This window comes from Plectropomus leopardus, chromosome 10, assembly GCF_008729295.1.
Source record: "Plectropomus leopardus isolate mb chromosome 10, YSFRI_Pleo_2.0, whole genome shotgun sequence".
Classification (NCBI taxonomy): domain Eukaryota; kingdom Metazoa; phylum Chordata; class Actinopteri; order Perciformes; family Serranidae; genus Plectropomus; species Plectropomus leopardus.
The window spans coordinates 34,318,630-34,330,704 of NC_056472.1; the positions used below are offsets into that span (position 1 = coordinate 34,318,630).

At 43.3% G+C, this 12,075-nt stretch overlaps 1 protein-coding gene across 2 annotated transcripts in view; it reads left to right on the forward strand.

Moving 5' to 3' along the window:
- The window catches only part of enox1 (ecto-NOX disulfide-thiol exchanger 1), a 100,409-nt gene that overhangs the window by 60,283 nt on the left and 28,051 nt on the right, over positions 1 to 12,075 (forward strand). The window contains exons 6-8 of one of the 2 annotated variants that reach the window (XM_042494215.1): positions 6,389 to 6,556; positions 7,638 to 7,844; positions 9,298 to 9,369. In XM_042494215.1, coding sequence (XP_042350149.1) covers positions 6,389 to 6,556; positions 7,638 to 7,844; positions 9,298 to 9,369 — 447 coding nt within the window. The remainder of the gene's footprint in view (positions 1 to 6,388; positions 6,557 to 7,637; positions 7,845 to 9,297; positions 9,370 to 12,075) is intronic. The other variant, XM_042494216.1, reaches the window with a different exon arrangement.

The following is a 12,075-nucleotide window of genomic DNA, read 5'->3' on the forward strand; positions in this document are numbered from 1 at the left end:
AAGTGAGTTCACATCAAAATATTTCAAACTTTTAATTAACTCACCTGAGAAATCTACAGCGTTCTCTCCGACAAACGACCCAAAAAATGAGTCATATTTAAACTAATGCCGGTAAAAGTGGGTCTATTTCTCTTCGTTTTCTGTTTATTACTTATATATGTATATATATGTATATATATATATATATATACACATATATATGTATATTAAGATTGTATTAACTGATTGTGTGCAGAGAGAGGAAGAAGTGAGGACAACAGGAGAGGAAGCAGATCTCAGATCAGTTAGTGTGTGCGTGTGTGTGCACTCGTTTGTGCATGCGTGTGTGTGTGTGTGTGTGTGCATGTGTACGGTCGTTCATGCGTGCGTGTGTGGTACAGAAGTCAGCATAATGGCAGCAGAGCTACAGAGAGAGAGAAAGGACAAAATGCTAATTGAGCCTAAGACTTCATTCATATTTATGGCTCTCGAAGCAGCAGACAGACTGAGTTGAAGTTTCGGCTCTTTAGTCTCACAGTCTTCTGACCTGATGATGCTTTCCTGGAGAGACGCATTAACTGCGTGTGTGTGCATGTGGGCGTGCATGCAGGTGTGTGTGTGTGTGTGTGTGTGTGTGCGCACTAAGAGCTCTTAAATGATCTAAAGTGTAAAAGTTTTTAGTGACATGAAGAACACGCTGAGAATATTGCTGCTACCCTTACTGCTACATGTAGCAATGATAGTATTCAGTAATAATATGTGGATTTGATGTTAATGTGCAAAGTTTAAAAGGAAATAACTTAAGTAGCAGCAGTAGTATTTGTTATAGTGGAAGTATTATAGGTGTAGTAGGCGTAGTTAACCCTTTAATCTCTGCACATATTGAATTGATTTCTTTCAAAAACATGTAAAGAAGGTAATGAGCAACGAAAGTAGAAATGACCCAAAAATTATTAAGAAATAAGTAATAAGTACAAGAACATTACCTGAAAATTAATTTTAGAAAGAAAGAAAGAGAGACAGAGAGAAAGAAAGATGTGTACTTTTACTTCAGTTTTAGGCCTGAGTACTTGTTGTGTGTGTACTTTTACTTCAGTTTTAGGTCTGAGTACTTGTTGTGTGTGTACTTTTACTTCAGTTTTAGGTCTTGTACTTGTTGTTTGTGAGCTGCAGATTTTATTTTATTTTTTAATTTAAAGGGCCGGGCTGAGAAACATCTGGATGTGATAAATACCTTCATTCTCTTCTCATTTCTTCACATTAAAACCACACACACACACACACACACACACACACACACAATGCTCTGTGCAGCAGAGTGTAAAGTCGTCTCTGTGTGTCCCTCAAAACAAAAACTCGGCTGATCTCCTGACGTCTCAGCAGTGAGTCTGAATGCCTCACTGCCTTCTTCTGATGCTTTTGAAAGAAATCCAGCGTCTTTGCTCGGGTTTTAAAGGGTTAAAGCGCTGACATGTTGTGATTGCAGTGGTGATGTGATGCTGATGAGCTTCGTCCTCTGGCGGCGGCTGCAGACCTCCTCCCTCTGTAATAAAGTGCATGTGGGAACATTTAAAATCTGAAGCGCTGACAGGGAACCTGAGATGTCTGCTGAAGGTTCATTTTACCCAAAATCACACGTTTGCACCCGCTGAACCTGCAGGAGAAACTTTTCACCATCTCATTCTCAGTTTGGAGTTAACGCAGCTCCTGATTCTCATCATCATGATTTTTCTTAATTATAAAAAAAAATCACTGTTAAAAATAGATAAAGTGCAGACAGTGCAGGATAAAATGATTATTTAAAATTATATTTAAAAAGTTTTCAGCTGTGACTTAAAAGTGCTCAGAGTCGGGGCTTGTCTGTTATTTCAGGTCTGTGCTGCATTATGACAAAACGGTGCTTCATCATGTTTAGTTCTGACTCTGTCCTGAGGGCCCCTGATGTCCTGAGGGCCCCTGATGTCCTGAGGGCCCCTGATGTCCTGAGGGCCCCTGAAGGTTCACCTCTCACAAGCATGTCAGAGATATATTTTAGCGCTGAGCCACAGTGATTTATAGACAAGCAGCGAGATTTAAAATCAATTCTCTGAGTGACGGGCAGCCAGTGTGAGGATTTTAGGACTGGAGTGATGTTACTGTGTCCAGAGCCGGCTCAGAGGCCAGACCACTCCGTCCCCCCTTTCCACAATTGAACATTATATACAGAACGGCGAGACGGCATAACGGCGAGGTATCTGAATAAATACGACTTTAGATAAGAATCAGGGTCAGTTTGAAGCCTCGCTTATACAGTAGCATACCCTGTTTATTGTGTAGTCAGTGTGTGTGTGTGTGTGTGTGTGTGTGTGTGCGTGTGTGTGTGCGTGCATGTGTACGTGTGTGTGTGTGGACTGATGAGGTGTCTCTGTGAGGGAAACTACAGCCAGATGTTTGTGTCTGCTGGTTGTTTTCTGGTGAAAAAGCATCATAAAAGAATCTCAATTAAAGCGTTTTTCTTTGTGTGTGTTGGCTGTGCTCTCTGCGTCCTCCTCCCTCTGAGTGTTTTTCTCCTCCTCTGTCTCTGCTCGCTCCTCTCTCTGCCAGCAGCAGCAGCGGTGGTGGCGGCGGCGGAGCTCCCAGCCAGAGAAATGAAGCTGGCTCGGGATCATTTTGGCTCAGGGAGAAAAAGCAGCCTGGTGTGATTATGATGAATGTGTGGCAGAGAGATGTGTAATTTACCTGTCGGGGTTATCGCACACAACGCTTTAATGAGTTTTCCTAAGACCTGAGAATCTGTGGATGCACGTGCTCAGATTTATGGCAGATAATCTCTCCGACTGTTTTCCTTTTCATAAGCCTGCAGATCTTTAATAAAGACTTTGTGCAGGAGGAGTTTCGCAGCTCTGTAGCCCTCGGTACTCTGTGAAATGAGAATATGTTAGGAATTATTGGGATCCAGCTGCCCAAAAAATACCTGTTTAAAAACAATTGTCTTCAAAGAATGCATTTATTAATATGGATTCGCCAAGAGCTTCTTTTTCAACACAAAGTTCAATCCATGAAGGGAGGAGTCTGCGAGAGTCGAAAATGTAAATTGGAGGAAGCAGAGCTGCTTTTTTGCCATTTGTATGAGTACAAACTGTTTTATATGTACTCTTGTTGCCAAACCAAGGACCACAGGACTCACTGACTGCAGACCCGTCTCTTTTGAGCGCCTTGTACTGTCACACCTAAAACTCATCGCGGACCCTCTTCTGGACCCCCTGCAGTTCGCCTACAGAGCCAACAGGTCTGTAGGCGACGCTGTCAACCCGCCACATCATCCTCGAGCATCCAGCAGGAACCTACGCCAGGATCCTGTTTGTGGAGTGGTACGCTGCAGCCACGGCGAGGGACAAGAGCAGGCTGCAGCGTATCATCCGCGCTGCAGAGAGGGCGATTGGCTGCTACCTGCCATCTCTCCGTGACCTGTGCACCTCCGGGGCCCTGAGGCGTGCAGGCAGAATTGTGGCCGAACCCCCTCACCCCGGACACGGACTTTTCGAGACCCTCCCCTCTGGCAAGAGGCTGCGGTCCTTCATGACCAAAACCTCAAGACTCAAGAACAGTTTCTTCCCCTCTGCTGTCACCATCATGAACAATACTCTACGGCATTGTCATGAACAATGAATCTCAAGAATCCCTCAAGGGAATTTCTTTGAATTTGGCACAAACGTCAACGTGGACTCAAAGATGAACTGATGAGCATTTGGTGGTCAGAGGTCAAGGTTACTGTGACCTTGGGTGCATCATATTGTTATGAGCACAATATCTCTAGAACCCCTCGAGGTAGTTTCTTTAAATTTGGCACAAACGTCCATTTGGATTTATGGATTAACTGTTCAGATTTTCTGGCTGCAGGTCAAAGGTCAAGGTCATTGTGACTGCATCTTTCTAACTCCCCAAAACACAATATCTCAAGATCACCTTAAAGGATTTCTTTCAAATCTGACACAAACATCCAGTGTCATCAAGGATGAACTGATTCGAATTTGGGGCTCAGAGATCGTGGTCATTGTGAGCTGGAATCCATCTCACCCTGAGGAAGTTTCTGCAAATTTAGCACAAACGTCTTAGGGATGAACCACTTCAAAATTAGTGCTCAGAGGTCAAAGTCACCTTGACCTTGCGTACATTTTTGTGAACACAATATGTCACTTGGAGTCCACTTGGACTGAAAAATGAACTGATTCTATTCTAGCTGAAGGACTTGAAGTAAAAACACAACAGTTGTAAGTCTTTCTTATGTTTTGACCTTTATAAATAACGTCCTGTTTACCTCCGATGTTTGATATCTCAAAACCTAAAAACTAAAACGATTTAGACTCCAGCCGAGGAATGCAACACACCTTTCTTGTGATGATATCATCACAAAGTAAAACAGATCTGAGGACGCAGCGAGGACACACTGTAACACAGAACTCTAATCTTCAGGATAAAAATATCTGAGAGGTTTTTCCTCTCGGGCGCTCAGTGTCTGTGCGGCGCCTCCCTTCCTGTGTGTGCTGATTGGTTCAGGTGGAGCCGGCTGTGTGCTGCCTGCTGGAGCAGCAGCAGTAAAAAGCTTTCACTCTGAATCAACGCTGCGCTCTATCAATCGTCCTCACCGAGCGCCAGCACAAGCTTTTCTTTCCGTTGCATTACTCTAACGGACGTTTGTCCTCTCCGTGTGTGACAGCCTCCCTCTGCTCCGGTTTGAATCACTTCATGGTGCCGTGAGGGCTTTCTGCTGACGCCCTCTTGTTTCTGCAGAGAGAACATGCGTCGCTGCTCCGCCCGGCTGCTCTGTCTGCTGCTCTGTCTGCACCCAGACACATGACACATTGCTGCTGTCGTCTCCGTCCCCTCACCATTCATCTGCTCCCCTCTTCATCACTTTCTTTGTCCTGGAGATTTTTTTCTCCTCCTCCTCAGCGGCTCCTCTCCTTCCTCTCATTACCTCGGGAGGCTGTTTTCTTGTCTCCTCTCACATCTTGTTCCCATTTCTATCCTCGTATCTCTTTCCTCTCAGATAGCCCTGCTGTATTTCTTTTTACCTCTGCTGAACGTGTGATATTTTTCTGTATTTTGAAATATTTCACTGCAGTTTTCCTCCCTGTGACCTCGCTGTAGTTTGATAGAGGCAGCCAGATTCCTAATGTGTGTTGTCATCACTTCTTTAATAGGAATAAAAAGCCGTTTGGAGGCTCGCAGTAAAGATTCATGTGACTGTTTGTAATGCTGAAACATTAATGATAGTTAATGTGTATTTAATTACCTGTCGGGCCGCAGCGCAGAGGATTTTAGAGGTGTGAGCAGAAAGAAGCTCTGACCCAGCATGTTGTTCCTGGCACAGCAGCACATTTAACCCTTTGAAACCTGGAAAATCAGTTGTCTTGTGCTACATTCAGACACTTTTTAGGAGCAGTTAAACCTCAGAAACTTGAGAACATTTCTTTTAGAACATGGCTGAAAAGGCAAGAGATGTCCCACAAATTGCTAGAAATGATAGAAAAGGTGACAAGAGAATGACATGAAAATAAGTTTAAAGAAAGAGATAGAGAAATTTTTAGATTTATTGATGGATCATTACAACAAAATAAGGAAAAATGTCCAGGAAACTAAATTTTTGTAACTAAAAACATAGTTTTCTGGACATTTCCCCTATTTTCTTGATATTATTGACTATTTTATCTGTATATTTATATATTTCTGTTGCTGTTTTTATTTATTTACTTTTTTACAGTTTTTCTTTTTTGTGTGTGCAAAATTTAAATGGAGAGACTGTTTAAGACTTAATACTTTAATGCCTGCACACTCACAATAAAAATGTGCACAAACACACCAAAAACCTGCATGTACACACTATAAATGTGCACATATACATCAAAAACATGCACATACACGTTGAAAACGTGCACATACACACCAAAAACCTGCATGTACACACTGAAAACATGCACATACACATCAAAAGCATGCACACTCAGAACAAAAATGTGCAATAACACACTAAAATCATACACATACGCACTGAAAATATCCACATACACATAGAAAATGTGCATATATACACTGAACATCTACAAAAACACACAGAAAACCTGCATGTACACACTATAAATGTGCACATACACATTGAAAACGTGCACTCTTATACTGAAAACATATACAAACACACAGAAAACCTGCATAAACGGACTCAAAATGTCCTCCTACACATCAAAACCAGGCTTAGACAATTTGCACATTTGTTGGTGTGTTTGTGCGTGTTTTTGTGAGCGTGCAGGCGTTTCAGTGTTTGGCCCTAAAGGGCCTCTCATTGTCCAGTTCATGAAGCCCGCAGATCTAAAACTTTCACTCTCACACCCGGCTGCCCTTGTTGTTTTTGTGTTGTGTTTTTGTGGTGCAGACTCTCTGTGTATCCAGAGGTTCGACCCCGGACTGGGACTCATCGCTCCCATCAACCCTCTGATGGCGGGAATCAGCTTGGTCCCGCCCCCGCCTGTTCCCCCCGACATGCCGCTCATCAAGGAGATCATCCACTGCAAGAGCTGCACGCTGTTCCCCCAGAACCCCAGTAATACCACACAAACACACACACACACACACACACACACACACACACACACACACACTGGGTTAAATATCACTAGAAATTCACACACAAGGCAGGTTTCCATTAAGTCTAAAATAAAATACAAAATACGTCCGATAGAAACATGTCAGTTTGGCAAAAGCTCCCATTTGCTATGAGGTCACATGATGCTGTGAGGTCACATGATGCTGTGAGGTCACATGATGCTGTGTCTATGTGCTTGTCAGTAGGAACTGGCTCCCTCATGATACAGCAGGAGCTATAAGAGCTGTTACTGCATCACTTTAACTCTGAGAAAGTTTTGAATCCACAATTCCTCTGTGAAATCGTGGACTACATCTCCCAGAAATCCCTCATACGTGTCCGCTCCCACGTATAAGGGGCTCGCCTTTCCATCATGGCTCCATAAAACGCCTACATGAAATAATGACAGCTAGTGCGGTGGCTGCAATAGAAATAAAGCTGCTGATGTTTTGAACATCCATCGCCACGGTTACTGGGATGTTACCACCAGAGGAGAAGTCACATGACATCAGTCAGTGGAAACAGTCAGCTCGGAATTATGTTTTTCCCACATTTTGAAAATATTGCTTATGCTTTGCACAAATCTGTGATGGAGACCCACCTACAGTCACATGCTGCAGCGCTGAGGTCGGCCGAGTCTCTGCAGGTCGGAGGTGTCGCAGCAGATCTTTGCTCTCAGAAACAGATATTTTTCTGCAGCTGAGTGAAACTTTCCTCAGAGGGCGGAGGGAGAGAAACACAGAGCTGCACCTGATGTGATGCATGCAGGCAGGTAACGAAGGTGCTTTCAGAATGAGAGCTGCTGCTGTCGCTGCCTCCAGTGTTTCCACGCTCTCAGGTACATTTTGTTCCTCTATAAAAGGAAACAAGAGAAGCGAGCAGCGCCCTGAAAAAACTCAGCACATCTGTGATTATTAGAGAACATACAGACACATGTCATGTGCATTTTGTTCACATTAGAATTATTTGACACACAAACTACGTCATGTCCTAAAAAATCCCACAGCAGGAAACATCATGTCGTCTTGTTGTTGGTCAGATCTGCCACCTCCGTCGACGAGGGAGCGCCCCCCTGGCTGTAAGACGGTGTTTGTGGGGGGTCTGCCGGAGAACGCCACCGAGGAGATCATCAGGGAGGTTTTCGACCAGTGCGGAGAGATCATCGCCATCCGCAAGAGCAAGAAGAACTTCTGCCACATCCGCTTCAGCGAGGAATTCATGGTGGACAAGGCCCTCTACCTGTCAGGTACACATGCATACATACACATAAACCCTGTATACACATAGATTTACATATACATATATGTATACATATCAGAGGTTGACTCGTCATGTGACTAGAACAGCAGAGAAAAAAGTAAAGGGGAGCAGGCAGGACTGCTGTCATAATTTCATTTAATTATTTTTTTTTTCTGTTTTAATCATAAATATCAAATATTCATTAAATTTCAGAAATGTATCCCTTTAAATGTTTTTTTCATGACGCCAAAATGGTTTTAGATGGGAAAAAAACACACACAAAAAAACAAAAAAACACTGATTACACTGAAATACACGATCTGGACTCGAGAAAATTATCAGACACTGAAGAATGGAAAGAGCCTAAAATGCCCCAAACAGTCCCTAAAGATGAAGTTGGTAACTTGTCAAAATAACTTTTTGTCATATGTTTTGAAATCGTCTTAATATTGTGAGAGGAGTACATGAGGCAGATGATCGGTGAGACAATCAGCTCCCTCTGGCTCCTCCTGGTGGAAAAATCCACCGCACCTGGCAGAGCTCAGCCAATCAGAGCCAGGGGGAGGGCTCTACTCAGTGTCAATCACTGCTCGTGCACACGCTGCGCAGCCCCTCCCTCGCGCATGCTCGGCCAAGCTCACCGTCAGCTCGCGGCCTCGGGAGGAAAATCACGACACAATGGCCGAAAAACAAACACCAGCGATGAAAAAACGGCTCATTCCTCCGCTGACAGCAGCAGACACCGCGAGGACAGAGTCTCAGAGCGAAGACCAAAAACGAGCTCAAAGGAATAAATTCAACCGAGCCCAGATAAACACACGGTGACACCTAACAGCTAACGGGAGCGGACAGGACTGCAGACAGGTGAGTCAGCCTCATTTCTGTTTCTCAGTAAATCATGTTTTTAGTGAAGGCGCTGAAACGCTGCAGGCTGTGTGCTGGTACTGTGCTGCTGCTGTGGAACGCTAACGTTAGCACGCTTCCGATGCTAACGTTAGCACGCTTCCGATGCTAACGCCGGTTGGCAGAGTGGCTAAAAACATCTGCGTGAAGTTACCGATCAGTCTCGTCAGTTTGGGTTTATTTCTGATATTTCTGTTATCTGTCACGTTATAATGTTGTCACCATCGCTGTTCTGCTGCGTAGTTAACTCTCTGTTTACCACAGTTTCTGTTAACGAACACCGATGATGCTAAAAGCACATGCTAACGTGTTTAGCCTGAAAGAAACTGCTGTACACAAGTTTTCTTAGAAAAAACGATTTAACCGTCTGCTGACTATGTGTCTGTTAACGTGCAGGCTGCGGCTGTGCGTGCCTGTCACAGCTGGAGTTGTGTCACAGCTGGAGTTGTGTCACAGCTGGAGTTGTGTCACTGTCACATAGTGAAATGACAAAATACTTCTGGTGGTGAAGAAAAACTGTCAGATGACACATATAAATATTTCTGCTCTTTCTCCAGGCCTGACGTCACCACTGAGAGAGACTGGACTTTGCATCAGGAATCAAATCCTCCAGCACTATTTTTTAACTGGTATATTATTTTAACATATTCTAGTTTTTTAAATATATATTTAACATACTTTGTAGCATGATTCACATATTTGTGAATAATCTTACTTCAGCTTCATTTATTTTATTGTAGTATAATGCAAACACTTTTGAGTACATTTTTTTTATTTTAGATTTATTATTCTCTTTGCTTATGTATGGTTTGAGAGCAAACTGTAAAATGTTACAATTTTCCCACGGAGATCAATAAAGTATTTATTAGTGCTGGGCATAGATTAATTTTTTTAATCTGGATTAATCTCACTGCAATCCTGTAGTTAATCTAGATTAATCTAGATTAAAATTATAGATTTGAATTTTGCCAAAGACATTCAAAATAATATCTATCTATCTAAATGATGAAAATGCATCACAAACTGCTTGAGAAAGCTGTTCTACTATAATATTTGGTAAAGAAAAATAATGTTCCATAAGATTTACTTTGGTGTTTAACTTTTTTTTATTTTGTTAAACACAGACATTTAGGAACACAGGTTCTGTCTCCGTGTGGAAAAAGCTTTTTCCTGCTAACTGGAATGAACAGCAGAGGGCGCAGCCTCTGATAACATGACCCTAACTGAACTGTGGGCCTACATTAGAGGTCATGAAGAAGACCATTAACGGTCAGCAGCTTTGTGACACGGCTTGAGCCAATCACTCCGGTCACTCAGGCAGACCAGCTTCCGCCTTGTTCGCGCCCCCTCCGCGTAATTCGACCAGGTATACATCCGCGCTTAAACAACAAAGTGAAATTGGTGCCTCGCTCACTGTATAGACCCAACTTAGTGAATAGTTTATCGCGCGATAAGAATCCCGCGTTAACGCAGCACGTTAACGCCGTTAACGGCCCAGCACTAGTATTTATGATTCTGTTTTTTTGTTACACACCCCTGTATTGTACTCACTTGTATTTCAGTCATCTACCAAATTAAATAAACACATATGCAAAGTATCATTGTTTGTGTTTACATAAGCTTCTCAGGTATTACTTTTGAGACAATACTTGTCTAGTATTGGCTGTGAATCTCAAATACTACAAATGTACGTCTTTATATTGTTTAAAACTGGTTCAAAAAGTATTGTGATAATAGAATACGGTTATGTGTTTGATGGATGCAAGTAGAAAAGAGTCACTTTTTAAAACGAATTTATTTATAGAATAGTAAAGTTTAATACATTTTAAAACAATTTGGAGATAGAGCTGCTTAAAACAATCTATTTTCAGTACAGTACTCAAAGTATTTTAGGGCTGCACCTACGATTATTTTTCCGATTAATCTATCAATTTTATTATTATCTATTATGATCTAATTATTATTTTTTTATTATATAATATAACAACGAATTTACCGAAAATAACATTTTAAAACGCTGCAGGGCATTATTCCCCAACTAAAACTAGCCCAGTCTTAACTGGTAATCTGTGTTTTACAGTCTGATATAAAGTCTCTCCAAAATAAAATTAATGCAAGAGCTTGCTCCAGTCAAGTAAAAAAAGGAATGTAGTGTAATCTACATTTAGCGATCCAACAGCAAAATACATAAAACTATATAAAATAAAGTCACTTAACTAAACAGTTTGTCTTTGTTACAGCAACAAACCTCAAATCTAGCATTTCAACAAAACATCTTACAGTAAGGTTACTGCAGTTTAAAAAACTAACATAAATAATTAGAACTCGTCCGTTCTTTCTGCATCACAAGAGTCCAGCCTTAACTGGGCCTTAAGGCGCACCGCTGCCTGCTGATGAGTGTTTTTAGAAGCACGTGTTCCTCTCATTTATGAAGTTATACAAGCTCCTGCACAGCTGACAACCACATCCTGTAATTGTTTCAAAATAAATGCATGTATCAGCAGCTGATGGCATTCTGTCCAGAGAGACACAGTCAGATAGCTTTTGTTTTGAAAGGGAAGCAAGGAAGTTGAGGTAAAACAAACATCTTAGTATTTCCTCATCTCTGTGACAGAGAGACTTTAAGATGGTGAGACATCGTTTCTGTAGATGTTCTGCAGCTGACACGCAGCTCAGAGCACCTGACAGGCGCTGCTCACGCTCTCATTACGTGCGCTGTGTGAAACGGTGCGACGCGTCGATTACGTCACCGCACCGCCGCAGCCCTAAAGTACTTACATGTAACAGGGTAACAGTAATAATATTGTAGGGGAGGATCTGGAAATCGGTAAAGATTTGACCAGATACATCAGCCTGGTATGGCCACTTGTGAGGTTGCGCACACTGCCATGAAACATGACAGGACAGTCTGTGTCCTCCTGGATCTGGAGGGTCGGCTATAGACCCCCGTCAGGCGCGAGGCTCCCTCCCACAAAGTCCAGGGTCCTCAGTGTTTGGTATACATGACACATGACACATGACGGCTCCCTTCCCTCCCCGCCCGTCTGTACTTAGTGTCAGTTATGGGGTGATTCCTTCAGAGGGGACCTGCAGGGCCAAGGAGCGGGGACCTGCAGGGCCGAGGAGCGGGGACCTGCAGGGCCAAGGAGAGGGGACCTGCAGGGCCGAGGAGCGGGGACCTGCAGGGCCGAGGAGCGGGGACCTTCTGGCCCGAGGAGAGGGGACCTGCAGGGCCGAGGAGCGGGGACCTTCTGGCCCGAGGAGCGGGGACCTGCAGGGCCGAGGAGCGGGGACCTGCAGGGCCGAGGAGCGGGGACCTGCAGGGCCAAGGAGAG